The 22,873-nt window shown below is 42.5% G+C and overlaps 1 protein-coding gene across 1 annotated transcript in view; it reads left to right on the forward strand.

Moving 5' to 3' along the window:
- The window catches only part of acox3 (acyl-CoA oxidase 3, pristanoyl), a 151,827-nt gene extending 129,877 nt beyond the window's left edge, over positions 1-21,950 (forward strand). Inside the window, exons 15-18 of the mRNA XM_078213482.1 lie at positions 5,720-5,894; positions 12,144-12,211; positions 13,098-13,184; positions 19,846-21,950. Coding sequence (XP_078069608.1) covers positions 5,720-5,894; positions 12,144-12,211; positions 13,098-13,184; positions 19,846-19,965 — 450 coding nt within the window. The 3' untranslated portion in view covers positions 19,966-21,950. The remainder of the gene's footprint in view (positions 1-5,719; positions 5,895-12,143; positions 12,212-13,097; positions 13,185-19,845) is intronic.
- The last annotated feature ends 923 nt before the right edge of the window (positions 21,951-22,873 follow it).

Raw genomic sequence — 22,873 nt, forward strand, 5'->3', positions numbered from 1 at the left:
GATGCAAATCAATTTCACGCTGACCTCCAGTGGGTTTCCCAATCTGCCATGGCAGGCATTTTTAGACTGCTGCCAAATCCGACCCCACTGCCTGAAATTGAACCAATCAGCGGTGCCATGGAGGAATTCAACAGATCAGATTAAATAATTCTCAATTAGACGCACGGGCCGCAAACTTTAGCTGTTGTGGACAACAGAGCAGTTCAAAATAGTTTATGCACCAGCTCCAGACACTTCAATTGCAGCTTACATGGCAACCAATGCTTATGAAGTTGCTAGCTCAAGTGCACCATAGATGCCAGAAACATGCAGAGTGGGCATATTATGATCCAGTGCTTCACTCACTTGTTGTCATCTCAACAATGCTGCTCCTGTTGTTTGCTCTCTATCTTCACCAGGAAACTGATGAAATGGTTTAGAGCTTTAGATAAATTATCGTGCTTTGGGAATTTTAATAGAAATTGCTAGATTCTCTGTGAATGAATGACAAATAGGAGCAGAATGGCACAGGCTCAAGCTATTTGAGAGAACTATGTTATGCACCTGACAGGAGACAGCAAGACAATTTAAAATGAAATTAAGTTTAAGAAGTAATATTAAATTGAAATAAAAATAACCTATCTTTAGCACTACTTAGAGTAGTAAACCTGGGAGAAGGTCCTTTCAAGGCAGTAGCATAGCCTAGCACTGAGAGAACTAAAAGATAAGTGGAAGAATATTGTGAATAGCAATACCCAGGTATGAACCCTGGCTCAACAAAATCATGACACGAGATGGAAGCGTATTAGATGTATGTTCGCACACGATTAGGCTGTTAACTAAAACTGGCTCATTGCTTCTTATTAAATCTAATTTCGCCTGCCCCTTGTTGGTTCTGGATCCATCTAAATAAAATTTAATATGCCCCATTAAAGCTACTCACTATATATTTGTCTAATCTCTTCATTTATGTATTTTGCCACTTCACAGCTGCAGCCAGGAAGGCCAACAATCTTAGAATCCTAGAATAGAAAAGACCCATAGAATCCTTACAGTGCAGAAGGAGGCCATTCGGCCATCAAATCTGCACTGGCTGTCTGACAGAGTATCTTACTCAGGCCCTATCCCCATAACCCCACAGATTTACCATGGCTAATCCATCTAACCTACATATATTAGAACACTAAGGGGCAATTTACCATGGCCAACCACCTAACCTGTTGGTGTTAGGTGCTAACCTGCACATCTTTAGACTTAAATCCTTTTCTATTTTATCATTTTGCCTATGGAGTGTTGACTGCCTGATTACTTCTTGCTATATTTTCTATCCTTGAACTAATTTAATATTGAATCACTCAGACTATTTCTCCTCTCCTAGTTACACTTTCCTCCTTGTAGATCTTATAACAGGTGTACATGATTCATGGTCCTGACCATCATACAGCAATGTTTTAGTAACAAATACCATGCCTTACCAAGTTGAATTTGCATTTTCATTCAATTTGTTCCTTTAGGATGTGTGTGTTTGTGTAAAGAATGTTTGTTGGATTACACAATCTAACCTGTCCTTCCACTTCAACGCCTTTGCTCTAACATGTCTTATTTTCCTTTCGTGAATTAATTATTTGCATCTCTTATCAGAAAGGCCTCAGTTTAATAAAATAGTTTATTCTGTTTTCCAACACTTGTCTTGTTGTTGTCATCATCATCTTTGAGCTATGAAAACAAAAATAGTATTTCCATGCCACAACTTACCAGTATATATTTTACCCAACCTGTGTTTTCCGTGAATAGATTCCATCATTCCCATACAACATACAAATAAGAATAAACAAATAGTCTTTCAGATGGTTTTTTTTGCTCATTATTAATATCAATCTGCAAGATCATGATATTGGTAAATGGCCCAACTGTCGTACTATTTTCAATTGCATCAAGTCTTGAATTTTTTTTCTACTTTTAATGGCACGGCTCAAAATTCTCCAGAAATTAATCATTTCATCTCACTTCCCTGTAGCAAAGGCAAGAAATTCATATCACTTTACTATCCAACTGACCATTTGTTCTTCATTAGAATACTTTCCAAATAGATCGCTAGATTTTAATCCTACTGTAAAAGATTCTGGGTTCCTGGAACAGTGGGAGGTACATGTCCATGTGAGTATCTAAACATTGATAAATATCAGGCAGTTGGCTGGATTTAAATCAAATTTTGGAAGGATTTCCTTTTTATCTGCTATTGTTTTCCTTTTAGAAATTAGTTTTGTGGGATGAATTGGTGTGTGCTTGTTTCCATCCACTCTTCAACACTGACATTTAGTTATTATGTTTTCATAACTAATGTCCTCTTATCACAAACTGGATTCCTTACAAAGCTGTACACACTGGGAATTATGCTTGGTTATCTGTATTCATAGGGCACTAATATACTCTGTCAGCACCTAAAGAAATATCTTTGATTTCTTTAAAACAACATAATTGCCATACTTTCAGCAGACACTGAATTTCTTTCAAAAGCGAACAGTGGTGGGCACACAAACTTTACATGTTGCCCACCTTGATCTGAATGAATGTAGGCAGGTCACAAATCGCTCAAAAAACAGGGCTAATTTCCAGCCCACCGGTTTTGTCCATATAGCGCGCAAGAAACAATACTTTTCACTGTATGGTAATACATGTGACAAGAATAACTCAAATTAAAAAAAATCAAATAATAAATCAAATCAAAAAATGGGAAGGCGACTTGTTCTCTAAATAAAGACTTCGGGGTGCTCCGGTGCAGAGGAATCTGTGACTCGTTCATGAGTCAAGAAAATTAGCATGCAGGTACAGCAGATAATAAAGAAAGTAAATGGAATGTTAGCATTTATAGCTAAAGGAATAGAATATAAAGGTAAGGAAGTATTGTTGCAACTATACAAGGCATTGGTGAGGTCGCACCTGGAGTATTGTGCACAGTTTTGGTCCCGATTATTTGAGGAAAGATGTAGTGGCATTGGAGGCAGTTTGGAGGAGGTTCACTAGATTGTTTCCAGAGATAAGGGGTTTGTCGTATGAAGAGAGATTGAACAGTTTAGGCCTATACGCTCTGGAATTTAGAAGAATGAGGGGAGATCAAATTGAGATATTCAAGATGATAAAAGGTATGGATAAAGTAGACGTGGAGCGGATGCTTCCGCTGGTGGGGCGTTAGAAAGCGTGACCCATTGTGCAGCAAGAGTTGAAATTCACCCAATTAAAACACTTCTAAATTTTAGATCTCTCTGAATCTCCGCTTGAGCATCTCCGCTTGAGCATCCACGCTCAGCTATCACAAGTCCCTTCACCTAATTGTAACTTCCAATCCCTGTTAGCATCCAGTGAATTAAATGCTGTTCTGTAAATTAAATGCACTTTCTATATACTTAGATGCCAAGAACTGCACACACTACTCTAAATATAACCTAACCCCACTGCCTCAATTTTTTACTCCCTTGGAAATTATGCTTATGACCCGTACAGTGGATGAATAGAGTGAAATACACGCTGGTGCAGTGGTTAGCACTGCTACCTCACAACACCAAGGACCCGGGTTCAATTCCCGGCTTGGGTCACTGTCTGTGCGGAGTCTGCATGTTCTGCCCGTGTCTGCGTGGGTTTCCTCTGGGTGCTCTGGTTTCCTCCCCCAGTCCGTAAGACGTGCTAGTTAGGTGCATTGGCCATGTTAAATTCTACCTCAGTGTACACAAACATGCGCTGGAGTGTGGCGACTAGGGGATTTTCACAGTAACTTCATTGCAGTGTTAATGTAAGCCGACTTATAATAAAAATTGAAAAAAAATAAATTATTGAGACCATCAGGTGTGCATCTGAACCAAAAGAAGATGAGATTTTATAACATCTTATGGAGATGCCTACTTCAGTGCAGTGAGATTTGAAATTAACATCATAAACAGTAGTTTCCAACCATAAGAGGCAACAGTGAACAGATCAGTACACTCCACAGATGCACTTGGAGCCAAGGATCCTGTACGTACGTGCTTTTGGCACGAATTCACTGGAGGCAAGCTTCTTTCACTTGTGAGCAAGACAAGAGTACTGTGGACATGAATCATTTTATTACAAGAAATCGACGGCTGGAAACATTAATAAGCAGTGTACCCACTAACCAGAATCTCACATTGGAATCTGCTGGAGGAAGCTGCATTGGAGAATCCATGACAGGACACAGCAGTGCTACTGTTAGCTCAGTACAAAGCACCAAAGCCTCTGGTCAACAGCCTATAAGGAGGAACTAAAATCGCTAACAAAGCAGTATTAAGATGATTTCTTGAGGTATGGTTTTGTTAATTATGCCAATGCAAATCAGGATCCAAAATACCAGCGAATGAAGGCTTAAAACCCTTGAAACTGCAAAGGCATCTGAAGACTAAGCGTGGCTATCTCGAGAACCAACATGTTGATTCTTTTCAAAGGATACACGGTAGCATAGTGGTTAGCTGCCTCACTGCGCCAGCCACCTGGGTTCAACTGTGTGGAGTTTGCACATTCTTCCAGTGTCTGTGTGGATTTCCTCCGGGTGCTCTAGTTTCCTCCCGCAGTCCAAAGATGTGCAGGTTAGGTGGATTGGTTATGCTAAATTGTCCATTAGTGTTCCAAGATGTGTTGGTTGGCGGGATTAGCCATGGTAAATGTTTGGGGTTGTGCGGATAGGGCTGAGGAAGATGGTCTTTCAGAGAGTCAGTGCGGATTTGATGGGCAGAATAGTCTCCAGCTGCACTGTAGGAATTCTATTTTATGATGCAGCAAGAACTGAAATCATCAGGTCAAGCCCTTAGCAGAAATTTAACATTGAATGACAAAGCACAATTGGCCTCTTACATACCAGCTGAAGAGAAAATGCCCGAACTGTTGCAGAGAAATTAATTCTCCCTGCAGCATTCAACATGGTTTGCACGGTCTTTAATGAAAGGTCAGCTGAAAAACTGAAATGCACCCCACTTAGTGATAATACAGTGGCTCACCGAATTTGTGATATTGCCGAGAATTTAGAAGTACAGATTATTTCTTGTTTAAGGTTAGCGCTGGAGTTCTCAATACAACTGGATGAAAGTACAAACATTACAGATTGTGCAACCTTGTAGTTTATGTTCAGTATGTTTGGCATAATGAATTCATTGAGGATTTGCTGTGCTGCTTCACATTACCAAACAGCACGACTGCCGCAGATCTTTGAAGCGTTGGAAAGTTTGGGCTCAACTGGGTTAATTGTAAAGGGTGGGTGTGTGCATTACTGGCAGCAGCCACTGTCTCCCAGTGATGCTACTGAACAATGAAGCGCTGCTGGCTTCTGATTGGCTTACAGCTGTAAGCAGGCTGGCGTTCTGTTCCCAAGATACTTGATCCTAGACAGGGCCCTCCATTGCCCAATTAAATGCCTCACTTGCAATTAATTTGGTGTATTTTTTTAAAAGAGGCAGCACTGGGCTCTTGCAGACTCTCCGACCGACGGGTACGGTTCCATCACCTAAACTAAATTCCACTCAAAATTGCCATATCAGGAAAAGTGGAGAAAGGAAGCAAACCAGAAATACTTCTAATAGTTTTCATCATCACCAGCAGGTCAAATATTGAAGAGTTGGCAGCAGTCTTGCTATTGGTTGCATCTTTGAAAAAAATTAACCGATGTTAACTTTCTTAAATTATAGATTTCCTATTAGTTTGTACTGTTACATGAAATTATTTTGTTTTTCTCTTATAGGTGTATTATTGCAGATCTCTGGCAATTGTATTCATCGAGTACAATGTGTTGCAAAGATTTCATGATTTTATTCATAGTTCTGACACACCAATCAGCTTACAGCCTGTGCTGGAGCGGCTCAGTTCCTTGTATGGTCTCTGGGCTCTTAATAAACATACAGCAGTGTTGTACCAAGGTGAGTGTGATTTGAATTGTTATCATTTGCCTTATTTTAATTTCCTATCTCCATATTTAATGTAGAATTTGCCTATGTAAAGCTGGCATGCTGTATTGTGCTGTTTGGTTGTGGGGTGAACTTGTGTCCAGTCTATAAATGTACTCAGGAAGGACCATCATCTCAGACTGTCAACAACTATAATTTAGAACATAGAAAAACTACAGCACAAACAGGCCCTTCGGCCCACAAGTTGTGCCGAACACATCCCTACCTTCTAGACCTACCTATAACCCTCCATCCTATTACGCTCCATGTACTCATCCAGGAGTCTCTTAAAAGACCCTATTGAGTTCGCCTCCACCGCCACTGACGGCAGCCGATTCCACTCCCCCACCACCCTCTGTGTGAAAAACTTACCCCTAACATCTCCCCTGTACCTACCCCCCAGCACCTTAAACCTGTGTCCTCTCGTAGCAGACATTTCCACCCTGGGAAATAGCCTCTGAGAGTCCACTCGATCTATGCCTCTCAACATCTTATACACCTCTATTAGGTCTCCTCTCATCCTTCGTCTCTCCTAGGAGAAAAGACAGAGCTCCCTCAGCCTATCCTCATAAGGCATGCCGCTCAGTCCAGGCAACATCCTTGTAAATCTCCTTTGCACCCTTTCAATCTTTTCCACATCCTTCCTATAGTGAGGCGACCAGAACTGAGCACAGTACTCCAAGTGGGGTCTGACGAGGGCCTTATATAGCTGCATCATTAACCCCGGACTCCTAAACTCAATCCCTCGATTGATAAAGGCCAGCACACCATATGCCTTCTTAACCACCTCCTCCACCTGCGGGGCCGATTTCAGAGTTCTATGGACCCGGACCCCAAGGTCCTTCTGATCCTCTACAGTACTAAGAGTCTTTCCCTTTATATTGTACTCCTTCATCCCATTTGACCTACCAAAATGGACCACGACGCATTTATCTGGGTTGAAGTCCATCTGCCACTTGTCCGCCCAGTCTTGCATCCTATCTATGTCCCTCTGTAACTTCTGACATCCCTCCAGACTATCCACAACCCCACCAACCTTCGTGTCGTCGGCAAACGTACCAACCCATCCCTCCGCTTCCTCATCCAGGTCATTTATGAAAATGACAAACAGCAAGGGTCCCAGAACAGATCCCTGGGGTACACCACTGGTGACCGACCTCCATTTAGAAAAAGACCCATCTATACCCACTCTCTGCCTCCTTCGGGCAAGCCAGTTCTGGATCCACCGGGCAGCAGCCCCTTGGATCCCATGCCCTCTCACTTTTTCTAGAAGCTTTGCATGGGGGACCTTATAGAACGCCTTGCTAAAATCCATATAAACCACATCTACCGCCTTCCCTTCGTCAATGTGTTTAGTCACATTTTCGAAGAACTCCACCAGGCTCGTAAGGCACGATCTGCCCTTGACAAAGCCATGCTGAGTATTCTTGAGCATACTAAACCTCTGTAAATGGTCATATATCCTGTCCCTCAGGATCTTCTCCATCAGTTTACCAACCACTGAGGTTAGACTCACCGGTCGGTAATTACCTGGGCTATCCCTATTCCCCTTCTTGAAATTAGGAACCACATCCGCAATCCTCCGGCACCTCTCCCGTCTCCATCGACGACGCAAAGATCATCGCCAGAGGCTCTGCAATCTCTTCCCTTGCCTCCCACAGTAACCTGGGGTACATCCCATCTGGACCCGGCGACTTAGCTATCTTGATGCCATTCAAAGATTCCAGCACAACCTCTTTCTTAAAGTCCACATACTCAATCCTTTCAGTCCACCGCACGCCCGCAGTACATCCACCCAGGTCCTTCCCCTCTGTGAAAACCGAGGCAAAATACTCATTGAGCACCTCTGCCATTTCTACTGGTTCCGTACAGACTTTCCCACCTTCACCTTTTATAGGCCCTATTCCGTCACGTCTCATCCTTTTACTCTTCACATATTTATAGAACGCCTTAGGGTTCTCCTTAATCCTACCTGCCAGGGCCTTCTCGTGACCCCTTCTGGCTCTCCTAATTTCCTTCTTTAGTCCCTTCCTACAAGCCATATACTCTTCTAAATCCCTATCTTCGCCAAGCTCTCTGAGCCTTTTGTACGCTTTCCTTTTCTTCTCGACTAGGTCCCGCACAGCTTTCATGCACCACGGTTCCTTTAACCGACCAACATCTCCCTGTCTGCTCGGAACGTTGTCCTGTAGAACTCTAGACAGACATTCCTTGAAAAACTGCCACCTCTCTTCAGTACATTTCCCTGAGAATACCTCCTTCCAATTTACTCCTCTAATTTGCTGTCTAATGTCTTCATATTTCCCCTTACTCCATATAAACACTTTCCTAGCTTGCCTGATCCTCTCTTTTTCCAATGCAAGCCTAAAGGAGATAGAGTTATGATCGCTATCCCCAAGATGCTCTCCCACTGAGAGATCTGACACCTGTCCAGGTTCATTGGTCAGTATCAGATCAAGTACAGCCTCTCCTCTTGTAGGCTTGTCCACATGCTGTGTCAGGAAACCCTCCTGAACACACCTAACGAATTCTTCCCCATCCAATCCCCTTACCCTAGGGATATTCCAATCTATGTTTGGGAAATTAAAGTCCCCCATCACAACAACTCTGCTATTACTGCATCTCTCCAGGATCTGTTTCCCTATCTGCTCCTCCACCTCCCTGTTGCTATTGGGCAGCCTATAGAAAATCCCAGCAAAGTGACCGGCCCCTTCCCACTCTGAACGTCCACCCACAGAGACTCGGTGGACAATCCCTCCACAGCATACACCTTCTCTACCGCTGTGACACTATCCCTGATCAGCAGTGCCACTCCACCCCCTCTCTTGCCTCCCTCCCTGTCCTTCCTGAAACATCTGAATCCCGACACCTGGAGTGTCCAGTCCTGTCCCTGAGGCATCCAAGTCTCCGTAATGGCCACCACATCACACTTCCAGGCATCGATCCACGCTCTGAGCTCATCCCCTTTATTCACTATACTCCTGGCATTGAAGTAGACACATCTCAATCCTTTGGTCTGACCTCTCCCCTTCTCTATTCCCTGTCCATCTGCCCTCTTGCACTGCCTATAACCCTTCTCTGTTTGCGAGCTACCTTCCTCGCTCCCAGTCACCTCGTCTCGATCCCCTGCCCTCAATCTATCTAGTTTAAACTCTCCCCAGTAGCCTTAGCCAACCTTCCTGCCAGGATATTGGTCCCCCTGGGATTCAAGTGCCACCCATTTTTTGTGTACAGGTCACACCTGCCCCTAAAGAGGTCCTAATGGTCCAGGAACCTGAATCCCTGCCCCCTACACCAGTCCCTCAGCCACACATTCATCCTCCACCTCACAAACCTTATTGAGTTCTTTGAGAAGGTGACCAAAGAGGTGGATGAGGGTAAAGCGGTTGATGTGTATATGGATTTCACCAAAGCATTTGATAAGGTTCCCCATGGTAAGCTTTTGCAGAAAATACGGACACATGGGATTGAGGGTGATTTAGTGGTTTGGATCAGGAATTGGCTAGCTGTAAGAAAACAAAGGGTGGTGGTTGATGGGAAATATTCATCCTGGAGTTCAGTTACTAGTGGTGTACCGCAAGGATCTGTTTTGGGGCCACTGCTGTTTGTCATTTTTATTAATGACTTGGATGAGGGCGTGGAAGGATGGATTAGTAAATTTGCGGATGACACTAAAGTCAGTGGAGTTGTAGACAGTGCGGAGGGAAGTGGCAGGTTACAGAGGGACATAGATAAGCTGCAGAGCTGGGCTGAGAGGTGGCAAATGGAGTTTAATGCGGAAAAGTGTGAGGTGATTCACTTTGGAAGGAGTAACAGGAATACAGAGTACTGGGCTATTGGTAAGATACTTGGTAGTGTGGATGAACAGAGGGATCCGGGTGTCCATGTGCATAGATCCCTGAAAGTTGGCACCCAGGTTGATAGGGTTGTTAAGAAGGCGTACGGTATGTTAGCTTTTATTGGTAGAGGGATTGAGTTTCGGAGCCAGGAGGTCATGCTGCAACTGTACAAAACTCTGGTGCGGCCGCATTTGGAGTATTGCGTACAGTTCTGGTCGCTGTATTATAGGAAAGATGTGGAAGTGTTGGAAAGGGTGCAGAGGAGATTTACCAGGATGTTGCCTGGTATGGTGGGAAAATCGTATGAGGAAAGGCTGAGGGGCTTGAGGTTGTTTTCGTTAGAGAGAAGAAGGTTAAGAGGTGACTTAATAGAGGCATACAAGATGATCAGAGGATTAGATAGGGTGGATACTGAGAGCCTTTTTCCTCGGATGGTGTTGGCTAGCACGAGGGGACATAGCTTTAAATTGAGGGGTAAGAGATATAGGACAGATGTTAGAGGTAGGTTCTTTACTCAGAGAGTAGTAAGGGCGTGGAATGCCCTGCCTGCAGCAGTGGTGGACTCGTCAACGTTGAGAGCGTTCAAGTGGTTATTGGATAAACATATGGATGATATTGGAATAGTGTAGATTAGAGGGGCTTTAGATTGATACCACTGGTCAGCGCAACATCGAGGGCCGAAGGGCCTGTATTGCGCTGTAATGTTCTATGTTCTATGTTCTATTCCTGTCCTCACCTTCCCATGGCACAGGCAACAATCCTGAGATTATTACCTTTGCTTTCCTCCTTCTCAGCTGTCTCCCGAATTCCCTATACTCTCTTTTCATGACCCCTTCCCCTTCCTACCCACATCAGCGGTACCAATATGTACCGCTACCTCCGGCTCCTCTCCCTCCCACCTCAGGATTTCTGGGACTCGCCCAGCGACATCCTGGATCCCAGCCCTAGGGAGGCAGACCACCATGCGAGACTCCCGCCTGCCTCCGCAAAATCGCCTGTCCGTCCCCCTGACTGTCGAGTCCCCGATTAATACTGCCTTCCTCCTCTTTTCCTTAGCCCTCTGAGTTACAGGGCCAGACTCCACCCCGGAGACACGGCCACTGCTGCTTCCCCCAGATGGGCTGTCCCCCCCAACAGTACTCAGGCAGGAGTACTTGTTGTGTAGGGGCACACCCACCGGAGTGCTCTCAATCACCCGAGCTTTACCCTTCCTGGCCGTCACCCACTTGGCCTCCTCCCGTGGCCCTGGTGTGACCACCTGATGATAGCTCTTGTCTATCACCACCTCATTCTCCCTTAACAGCCTAAGATCCTCGAGCTGCTGTTCCAGCTCCCTAACACGGGCCCTCAGGAACCGCAGCTCGACACACCCCTCACAGATGTGGATGTCCGGGAGGCCAGGTGCCTCCAGGACCTCCCACATACTGCACTGCGAACAACACACTGGCTTAAGACTCATATTTCACCCTTTCTACCAAGATACACAGAGAAAAGTAAATTAGAATTTTTTAAAAAAAGAAACTCACCCCTGCTCGCCCTTCCCCCGAAGGCCTGTGAGCCAAAGCCCTTACAGCTTTCACTCTGCTTCCCACTCACTCCCCTGCCCGCTCCCGACGCTGCCCGCTCAAAAGTGTGGCCTGCTTTTAAACCCTCCAAAAACCTTCTGTTATCCTGTGTTTTAGCCTTTTCCTCATAGTAATTTTCTTTATTTTTAGCCATTATAATTGGATTTCACTCTATTCTTTCTGAACTTTCATGTCTCACTTCTTAACCAATGTCTAACTTCTTAATCAATGTCTCCAGCCTAAAGTACAATGAACTTGGAAACACTTCCCAAACAAGATTTGATGGAAAAGAAATCAAGCTGAAGAAAGTGAACCTTTTAGCATTATGCCTGGCTGGATTGCAGATCATGACACATTTAGTCAATTGAACCATTGATTAGTTTTGCTTGAATGCTTGTGGAGCTAATTTCAAGAAGGACACTAGCATTTGTTTGGTGCTCGTCCCATTGAATCCGGAGCACGTGGCAGGGCCCAACAAAAATACAAATTTAGTCCTTAAATAATGTAGATAACCTTCAGTTGCAGGTAACATTTTTGACTGTTGTGCCATTGGGAACTCATATTAGAAATTCAGACATGCACTATCCATAATTCGCTGACCATTTATTTAAGCAATTTATTTTGTGTTGTGTGTAGTCCATGCCTGCAATCCAAATGCATAACCAGAGGTGAGGCTGCCCTGTAGATGTAGGAGGTCCTTATAGATTATTAGAACCTGAAGATTTTGTGTCACTGGATTGTCAAAGGATTTTATAATTTGCAAACAACTTTTTCCAAACAACAATTAACAATCATGTTAATTCATTGTCCACTTACAGGAGGATATTTCACCGGCAACCAACCTGCAAGAAGATTGCAAAATACTGTTCTGAATCTCTGTGCTCAGGTTAAGTTATATGCTATTAATCTGCTAATCATTCAGTATTTGGGTTAAATAAATATAATCTGGTTAAAGAAAATTTAGTTTAGCAACTGTATAACTGATTCTGGAAAGTTTTGCAATATCTGTTTATATGATATTTAAAATATTAAAAAACTGGAAAATATGTTTCCAAGGAAATTATGCAGTTGTTTAGATAGCCTTCCTCCTCTGGATTTTTGGTTCCATTCCTATATACAAACAAAAGGAAAGTCTCTTCTATTTGCTATTAGGCCCACATGTGAAATATGTTTGCAGAAACCAAACTCAGTTCCAAGTAGATGTTGGCTGACAGTACACCACAGCCCCAAACTTGGCACTAATCTCACTAGGATAGACCACCAGATGGAAAAATGTCACATTGGTATAATAAGAGTTCTTCTGAACTTGAAACTCCAGCATATTTTTTGGAGCAAAGAAGTGTAACTATATTTTGTATCTTAATTATACTGCACCTGCTTTATCACTGCTTATTGGGTTTCTGCAAGATACCCAAAATGGAAAGCCATTTCCCTGTACCAGAGTGTCTCAGCTTGATGAGCACAAAAAGGGCAGCAGTGTATATTTCTGCTGTTATTTTGTTGTAAATATTTAAAATAACTGTGATCATAAAAGGTCAAATAATTGCCCATTAACTGTACTGTTCAAGCCCAAACCTCATTTGTTACCATACTTAATTAATACTCTGTATAATGAGGAATTACCATTAAAAGAGTGTTCAAATGAAAGATGAACACACAACTTTATTTCACTTTCTAGTTTAAGAACCAGATCCAGTATGATTTTTTTTTAACAATAAAATTAACATTTGAAGCATGATTAACAAATACAATATTTATTTGTGTTAAAATAGCTGAAGGATGATTCAGTGGCTTTAGTGGATGTCCTCGCTCCTCCTGACTTTATTTTGAATTCACCGATTGGGAAAGCTGATGGAGAGGTAAAGAACATCTTGGTTGATTTTTCTTTTCCCTTGGTACAGTAGCCTGTGCCTTTTTCACCTTGTACTTCTGAATATGCTATGTGGAGAAAGAGGTCAAGAAAGATTTATGACATAACAAGATGCTCACTAATGTGTTGATCACTAAGGAATTTCAAATTTATGAGCAACATTACTAGCAACTCCATTAGGAATTTCATAGCTTGTCAAAACAAACTGGAAAATGAGCAATGAGGAAGTAGCAATATTGAATATTCTGGGCTGCGATCTTAACATGTGTTCAGAAACAGTAAAGTTCAGTAGGAGATTTATACTTGTAGAATACAAAAAAGATTTCCATGGCTATTGATTTGCACTTACAAATAAATACTTACTTTACATTTATAATAAAAGCCCTATATTGAAAATGTTGATTGTTGGTCAATGAACGGGATATTCTTATCTAAACCATGACAATTACTTTGACTTTCATATCAATAAGGCAGTTTTTTGTTTTAACTTATTTGAGGATGCAATTTTTTAAATGTACATTCTTCTCATTTCTGCTATCCCTGCACTCAACCAGGCTATCAATGAGCCAAGAAAGCAGATGGATGACTAGGTAGACAAATGCCATTTTTGCCCATCACAGCAGGGTGACTGAACTGTAATGTTCAAATTACATTCATCCAAGGTTCAGCTCCAATACAGTGTGTGTGAGTAATTAGCTCTCTATCATTGCATGTTTCCCTATAGAGAAAAATCTAGCCTTTACTTGCTAATCTTTGCAGCAGAAATCAAAGACATCATGGATTAATGAGATGCATTTTGTGGGTGATCATGAGCACAAATCATCTCTCACCATTCCACATCATGCATGGAATTCTACTCGCTAGTTGGAGGCAGATCCGTGGGCAGCATGCTGATAGAAGTGCGGAAATAAATAGTGAGCAGGTAACCAATGACGATGGCCGACTGGCATTATTGCTAGACTATTAGTCCAGAAATTTAGCTAATGTTCTGGGGACCCAGGTTCGAATCCCACCAGAGCACACGGTGGAATTTGAATTCAATAAAAAAATCTGGAATTGAGAATCTACTGATGACCATGAAACCATTGTCGATTGTTGGAAAAACCCATCTAGTTCTCTAATGACCTTTAGGGAAGGAAATCCTCACCTGATCTGGCCTGTGACTCCAGACCCACAGCAATGTGGTTGGATCTTAACTGCCCTCTGAAATGATCGTGCAACTCACTCAGTTCAAAGGCAACTATGGATGGACAATAAACGCTGGCCAGTCAGCGACACCCATGTCCCACGAATGAATAAAAGAACCCGATGTCTTCCTTCCACCCTCTGGTTTTGCCCAGGCAAGTTGAGAATTCCCAAAGTGCAGCCTATTAAGACAATTAAAGAGCTAACTAACAATCATTTTGGTGCTCTTTCCAAATGGAGCACAGGCCATTTTCCATGACCAGGAAAGTCAGCACTGTAAAGGGGAAGGCAGCAATAAATAGGTCAGCCACAATGCGAGGCAAGCACTGGCGAGAACAACTCAGTCAATAGATTATTTTGGAGATTTTGCAATGAGAGGGACCATTGCATTGAGGCCATTTAGAGAGATAAAGACAGCATTAACATTGAAAAATATTTCCTTTTATGGGGACATGGGTTCCAGGTATTCCAAGATGTGGCGATCCACTGAGGAGGAGCTGCAACAAATTTCAATGTAATATCCACAGCAGTAAGTACAGCAAGCTCTGTAGGAGCAACAGATGGTGCATCCATCATAGTGAACAGCATCTGGCTGCAGCAGAGGGAATGGCAAAAAGTAGCAGCCAGGAAAAACCCCGATCCTGTGCACAGGATGTACAAGCCAAGGGTCAACTTCCTTGACCTGTCAGAGCAACAGCGCCCCCAAAATCTAGGGCTGTCACATCCAGTGGTCACTGACCTGTGGAGGAAGACCTGATGCCACTATTAGCAAGACACCTGCAAATAGGACTCCCACCCAGCCAACCGTTGCAAACGGTCATATGGAATATTTGGATGTTATTTTTAATGTTAAGTGTACATTTGCAATCCCAAATTTTGTGGCGTTGATAAATAAAAGTATTTCTCGAAACTGTAATCGATTCTCTCCATATGGGACAGTTTATCAATATTTCAATAATCAATAATTTTGAGGCCAAAACGTTGTCTGATTTCAAGAAGAAATTAGATATAGCTGTTGGGGCTAAAGGGATCAAGGAATATAGGGGGAAGGGGGGATCAGGATATTAAATTTGATGATCGGCCATGATCAAAATGAATGGCGGAGCAGGCTCAAAGGGCCGAATGGTCTACTCCTGCTTCTAGTTTCTATGTTTCCCATCTCATCCTAGAAAATTCGTCTTGGTTTAATATCTCTACAATGGGTGTTAACTTGTACCAGAAATGGCCCACTTACTCTTCCTGTGTCCCGCGTCCCATATCTTTGTTTCTGAGCTTTGTGTAGTTTATTTTGCGTCCAGCTCATTTCAGGGATCAGCAGCTAACGTCTGTTGGTTTTCACAATCAGCAGTGCAGCACTGTATCAGCCAGAATGTGGATGCTTTGTATGAGAGAGAGCCCAGTACATCAAATTCAAATCAATGCAGCCAGTCAAACCCAGTGGGCTTTAGGCTTCACTTCAGTGATAGGATTTCAACAGGTTCAGAGTGTAATTGACCACACTCAATGTTATGATCAAGGCTCCGCCAGTCCAGCCAAATGTATTTGTTAATTGTAAGGGGTTTCACTTATTCAATGTGCAGCTGGTATGTGACCAGCACAAAAGGATCCCACAGATGTGTGTGAGGTTTCCAGGGAGCTGTCATGACATTGTCATTCTGTGCTTCAGCTAATATGCCTCATCTGTGATCTTTAGCCAAGTCTGTTTTTTTTGAGGCTGACTGGCCTGCTCCTGCCATCGTCTGGAAAGAGCACACACCTCCATGTTCTCACAGTTTCCAGCCTCATCTCAAGTGCCACATACATAAATCATTGGGCTTTCCCCTTCAGCCTTTCCATCTTACTCCTTTTCTTTCTACAGCTTTGTTATCCAAAACAGGCAGTTCCATCACTTTCCTTGTCCCCAGTGTCCATATAAATGCTGTGTCCCCATCAGTCTCCTGCTGCTCCCTCCCACCCACTTCTAATTGGACAGTTAACCAGGAAGCACTCTTGTAATTGGCTGTCCCTCTGCCAATCCCGTGGAAAATTCACCTGGAAGGCGCCCTGCGAGCAGTGTCAGTTTGCCAAACTGGATATGGTCCCGATACACCATCAGTCCTGTTCTGTTTTTAATGGAATGTGGGAATCACTGGTTAGGCCAGCATTTATTACCCAACCCTAATTGGCCTTGAGAAGGTGCTGATGAACTGCATTATGAAGAGTCATAAGTCATTATGAAGACTAATCACCATACATTGTTGCACTAGTTCATCAGTAAATTAGATCTAAGATAGAACATGATTATTCTATGTTTTTCCTTTCCAAACGAAGAAAAATACTGAACGCATTATAAAAAGAATTCCCTGGTTGTGAGCATCTCTGGCAAGGGTGGCATTTATTGCCCATTCCTAATACTCTTTGAGGACTTGGTGGTGGGCCTTTATCTTGAACTGCTGAAGTCTATGTTGTGACCATACACTCACAGTGCTGTTAGGCTAATAAGATTCCAGTATTTTGAGCAAGTAAAAGTGAAAGAATAGTGATTTGTTTCCAAGTGAGGATGGAATGTGACTTGTAGGGAAACTTGCACCTTCTGCCCTTGCCCTTCGTCGTGGTAGAGGTTCCTGTTTAAGAGGCACTGTTGAAGAAGTTTTGTGAAGTGTCTAGTGCATCTTTCGTACCTGCAATCACAGGATTGTAGTGGTGGTGAAGCTGGATGTTTGAGTCATGGATGAGGCATTGATCAAGTGGACTGCTTTGTCCTGGATCATAATGAACTTCTCAAGTGCTATTGGAACTGCAGCCATCCAGGCAAGTGAAGCATACTCCATCACATCTCTAACCTGTGCTTTGTAGGTGTTGGAGAGGCTACGGGAAGTCACTCAACGTGGAAAACCTATTCTCTGGCTGATGTATTAGTCACATCATTTTTGAGACAGGCCCAGTTGAGCTTCTGGTCAGTAATAGTATTGCCACCCAAGGTCAAGGCACTCTATCTTGTTGAAGACAATCTTTGGAGATCGCTGGTATGCTTTATGTGTTACATGCCACATTTTTGCCCTGGTCTGAATGTTGTCCAGTATTTGTTGCATGCGCATATAGACTGCTGAATTAGTGTATGGACCTGAATATAACCCAATCAATAGCAACATCCTCACTTTCAGTCATATGGTAGAGGGAAGGTCATTGAAGATTTTTCTGCTGAGATTGTTGCCCTAAGGTAGTCCTGCAATGAATGAAAACCACAGCCATCATCAACACTGCTATTAAGTGGCACTTACTCAGCAATAATCTGCTCACTAAATAGTAGTTTAGGTTCCGTGAGGGCCACTCAGCCTTGTTCAAATATGGACAAAAGAGCTGAACTTAAGAGGTGAGAGTGAATTCCCTTGACATCAATGCAGCATTTGACAAAGTGTGGCATTAGGGAGCCCTAGGTGGAGTCAATGGGAATCGCGGGAGTGATGGAGGGGAGGTTTTGCTGGTTGGAGTCACATCTGGCACAAAGGAAGAAGGTGTTTGTGGTAGTAGGAGGCCAATCATCTCGGTGTCCTCGGCAATCGTCTTCAGCTGCTTCATCAATGACCTCTCTTCCATCATAAGGTCAGAAGTGGAGCTGTTCACTGATGATTACACAATGTTCAGTACCATTTGCGACTCCTCAAATACTGAAGCAGTTCATGTCCAAAAGCAGAAGACTTGAACAATATCCAGGCTTGGAGTGACAAGTGGTAAGTAACATTCACACCACACAAATGCTAGGCATGACCATCTCCAACAAGAGAGAATCTAACCATCAACAATTCAATGGCATTACCATCGCTAAATCCCCCACTATCAACATCCTGGGGGTTACCATTGACCAGGAACTGAACTGGACTAGCCATATTAAAAACTGTGGCTACAAGAACAGGTCAGAGGCTAGGAATCCTGCGGCAAATAACTTGCGTCCTGATTCCCCAAAACCTGTCTATAATCTACAAGGCACAAGTCAGAAGTATGATTAAATACTCTCCATTTGCCTGGATGATTGCAGCTCCAACAGTGCTCAAGAAGCTTGACACCATCCAGGACAAAGCAACCTGATTGAATGGCACCCCGTCCACAATCATTCACCCCTCCACCGATGCACAGTGGCAGCAGTGCGTACCAACTGTACTGCAGGAAATCAGCAAGGCTTCCTGCAAAGCATCTTCCAAACCCACAACCACTATCATCTAGAAGGACAAGGGCAGCAGACACATGGGAAACCACTAACTGAAAGTTCCCCTTCAAACCACTTACCATCCCGTCTTGGAACTCCCTCCTTTGCAGCACTGTGAATGTTCTGACTACCTAGCAATGCTGTGGAGATGCCGGCGTTGGACTGGGGTGAACACAGTAAGAGTTTTAACAACACCAGGTTAAAGTCCAACAGGTTTATTTGGTAGCAAATACCATTAGCTTTCAGAGCGCTGCTCCTTCGTCAGATGGAGTGGACCTAGCAATGCAGCAGTTCAAGAAGGTCTAGCCAGTGACTCCCATTTCCCATTCATGAATTTTAAAAAATCTTTCACTTGGCACTTCTGGCAGAGTATGCTTTGTTATGGGTCAGCCTTTACTTTTACATGTGTTGTGGACTCAGTGATCATTGATTAATGGAACCTCCATCTCCCTTTAGTTGCCTAAATTATGCATGAGTGCTTAAAACTGAGTTGCAGAGCTAAATCATCTACTAAAATGTTGTTGAACAAACATCTCTTACTCCATTTGATTTAGTTATACCTCATTTCATTCAGAGTTACATAACTAACATTTGATGTGAGGTATTTCAAAATCCAAGAGCGGATCATATTTAGCTTGATCATTCCTGGAATACGACAGTACACCAGGAGGCCATTTGGCCCATCGAGTCTGCAACAACTCTCTGAAAGAGCATCTTACATAGACCCTATCCCCATAACCCCACGCATTTATCCTACTAATCCCCCATAACCTACACATCTTGAAACACTAAGGGGCAATTTAGCATGGCCAGTCCAACTAACCTGCACATCTTTGGACTAAGAGGAAAACAGAGCACCCAGAGGAAACCCATGCAGACACGGGAAGAACGTGTAAACTCCACATAGACAGTTTCCGAAGGCTGGAACAGAATGTGGGTTCCAGTGCTAGTCACTGTGCCGTCCACAGTGTGGTCACTTTCCCTCAGGAGTGCTATGACTTCAAAATTGTAGTAAACTTATTCTTTATTCAAAATTTGTTGTCCATCCTGTAACCAGGTGCCATATGAGAAGTAAGCAAAATATTCTTTTTTCCTTGTATATTTCTCGTATATTTGTTTATATAACAAATTAACCAACAATAATTGGTTTCTGCAATATATAAAACAATTTTGGGTAACTGCTTTCTCAGGTTCTTCAATAACTCTTAGCTATTACATTAATTCTCTCTGGAGTTTTTAATCCTGAGAAATCATGGATTTGTTGCTGTTTCTGTCTCTGCAGATTTACAAAAACCTATGGGCAGCAGTTCTTCAGGGCAAGAATGTACTTGAGAGACCATCGTGGTGGGTTGAATTTTGTGCCAACAAGCCTTCGGTTGGAAGCATGAAGTCAAAGCTCTAATTTATGCTCCATTTAAGTAACAGCTGGAAACCAAAATATAATGAGGCATTAATCAGCTGCGATTTCTAGTTACTAGGAGTCAGCATTGCACACAATTAGACTGTATTTAACTCTACAAAGGTTTACACATACAATTAAACAGTCCCAAAGGTAAATTTTGAACTCAGCGCTCCAAACAAGAAAAAAAAATGCATCGTTGGGGCAAAAATTGGAACGGTATCCTCCAGATGTGAACTGAAAAGAAAAAGAATTATATATATATATATTGCATTTATTTCTTTCTTTCACTGCACCTCTCCTCCCCCCCCACCCCCGTCCCCCCCTCCCCCTCCCCCGCCCCCGTCCCCCCCACAACAATGATGCTCCCACTAATGCTTGCCCCAGGTACATCCCTGTGGCACAGGTTGACACTGCCTGACCATGTCCCTCTCCACCAGGGCTACGCTTACCTTTGCGCCCCGGAGGCATCCGCTCAACAGGTTTATGTTTTTAAAAACCTGTTGAAACCATATGAATATTCAGTGAGGGGAGGATAATTTGGTATGGGGACTAGTTAATTATATCCAAATTTATTAAAATCAGGTCCTCGCCCATTATTGTCATGAACCTGATTACATCATCGCTGAAGGCCAATGAAAATCGGAAATCACGGTGACGCCAGAGTGAACCTGGCTTTTAGAATTTCACAGGAGTTTGACCCCACTCTGCCTATTCGGGGTCAAAATCCCCCCAATATTGTCATGTGGAAAGCATACAGCTAGATCATGCAAAGCAAGCTCCCACAAACAGCAATGTGATTGTACCCAGATAATCATTTTTTTGTGTAGTGTCAGTTAAGGCATAAATTTTATTGAGCAGGGCACAGGTACAACTCTTCTATAAATAAAGTCAAGAGATCTGTGAGGACAGGTGGGGCCTTCCAAAAGATGGCACTTCCAACAGTGCAATAACCACTCAGCACTGTACTGGAATGCCAGCCTGGATTGTTGTACTCAAGTTTTGGAGCAAGACTTTTACTCACAACCTTCAAAGGCTAGAATGTCAACACCTGAGCCACAGCTAACATATAGCAAATTGTGATTGTGAATTTTATAGTACTGTCATTTAAAAATGAAAAGCAGTGTCCTATTTTAAATATTTCTAAGCCTCGGTTTGGCTCAATTGATAAATTTCACGAGTCATAAGATTATGGATTCAAGCCCAACCTCCGAACTTTAGAATAAATTGTTAAAGGTGTCATCTTTGAATTGAGATGCGAAACCGAAGCCCTATGCGTATGTTCATGCAGGTGTGAAGCATCCCATGGTATTATTTAAACAATGGAAGATTGGGACCTTGTATTCAATTCGGCTGATTCAGTGATCTACATAACAGTGACTGGACTTCAAAAATAATTACTTTCATAGATTTCATAGAACATTTTAACACTTCACATAAAATTGCAAGTTAATCCTGCACCTTTAATTGATTTAAAATATCACAACCATTGCTAACTTAAAAATCTAAAATAATAAGCTTTATCTACACTTGCCTTATTGTGAAGAAGTTAATTTTTTCCAATTAATTGTTTTATTAAATATGACAACCTTTGCTCTGAAATAGCAGATATGAATAATAATGTGATTGCCAACCATTAAACTATTTGATTTTATGTCAGGTGCATACCATTTAAAATGCAGGGAAAATGCAAATACTTACTCCAAAGTATTCTCAAAGTGCCAGGGAACAATGAGCTGAATGAAATATTAATTCAGTTAAGGACAGGAATGTTATAATTGTCACATTTGGTTAATCAAGCATAATGTTTACTTTGCATTTTTGTTAAACCAGCAGTACGTGATGTCCGTGTGAAAGTTAAAAATAATTGCGAAATGTTAAGATTTCTGTAAAAAGCAGTTTTATTGTTGTATAACTTGTAACGTTTGTTATGATTGTTTAAATTCACCTGCTTTGGCAACTCTGTATAATTAAATGATTTTACAAATGCAAGTGATATGGTCACAGTTTATGAAACATAGTTCTGATTCATTGAGCATGAAGGTTACCCTCATGAGACACTGTAGCCTGTGACAAGTATTGAACAATTACCCTTCTAGAATATTAGTGTTAGTGGCAGGCATTTTGATGATATTTGAGCTAGAATACAGTCCACAGTCCAAAGATGTGCGGGTTAGGTTGATTGGCCAGGTTAAAAATTGCCCCTTAGAGTCCTGAGATGCGTAGGTTAGAGGGATTAGCGGGTAAATATGTGGGGGTGGGATTGTGGTCGGTGCAGACTCGATGGGCCGAATGGCCTCCTTCTGCACTGTAGGGTTTCTATGATTTCTATGAATAGAGACTTTTCTAAAGCTGAAGATCGGAACATGGTAGTGATTCAGACAAGTGCAGAAAACATGGTACTAATATTGACAGGTGCAGATTTTATAAGTGGGGTGAGTGGAGCATCGAGAAACCTAACTAATGGAATCTTAATTCCACAGAAATGCTGGAAAAACTCAGCAGGTCTGACAGCATCTGTGGAGAGAAAAACAAGAGTTTTTTTTAATCCAATTCAGAGTCTCAACAAGTGAGACATTCCTGATCTGATCCAAGCTGACAAGACAGGACTCTCACCTCCTGTCTTGGGCTTGATCTACATGATCCAAGCTGATTGAAGTAGGCATTGCACCTCCTCCAAGGTTTGATCTCATTTGCATCTTAGCCAAAAGGCCGAGATGCCGCTTTTAAAAATTGCTTCAAATGAAGCTAAAATGTAACCTAATGATTTCAACCAAGCACAGCATGTCGATACTACACTTGATCTTACCAAAAGGCCGAGAGAAAAACAAGAGTTTTTTAAAATCCTTTTCCAATTCAATCAAATCAAGTCCAATTCAGAGTCTCAACAAGTTGAGACATTTCCGATCCA

Source organism: Mustelus asterias, chromosome 1 (assembly GCF_964213995.1).
Source record: "Mustelus asterias chromosome 1, sMusAst1.hap1.1, whole genome shotgun sequence".
Classification (NCBI taxonomy): domain Eukaryota; kingdom Metazoa; phylum Chordata; class Chondrichthyes; order Carcharhiniformes; family Triakidae; genus Mustelus; species Mustelus asterias.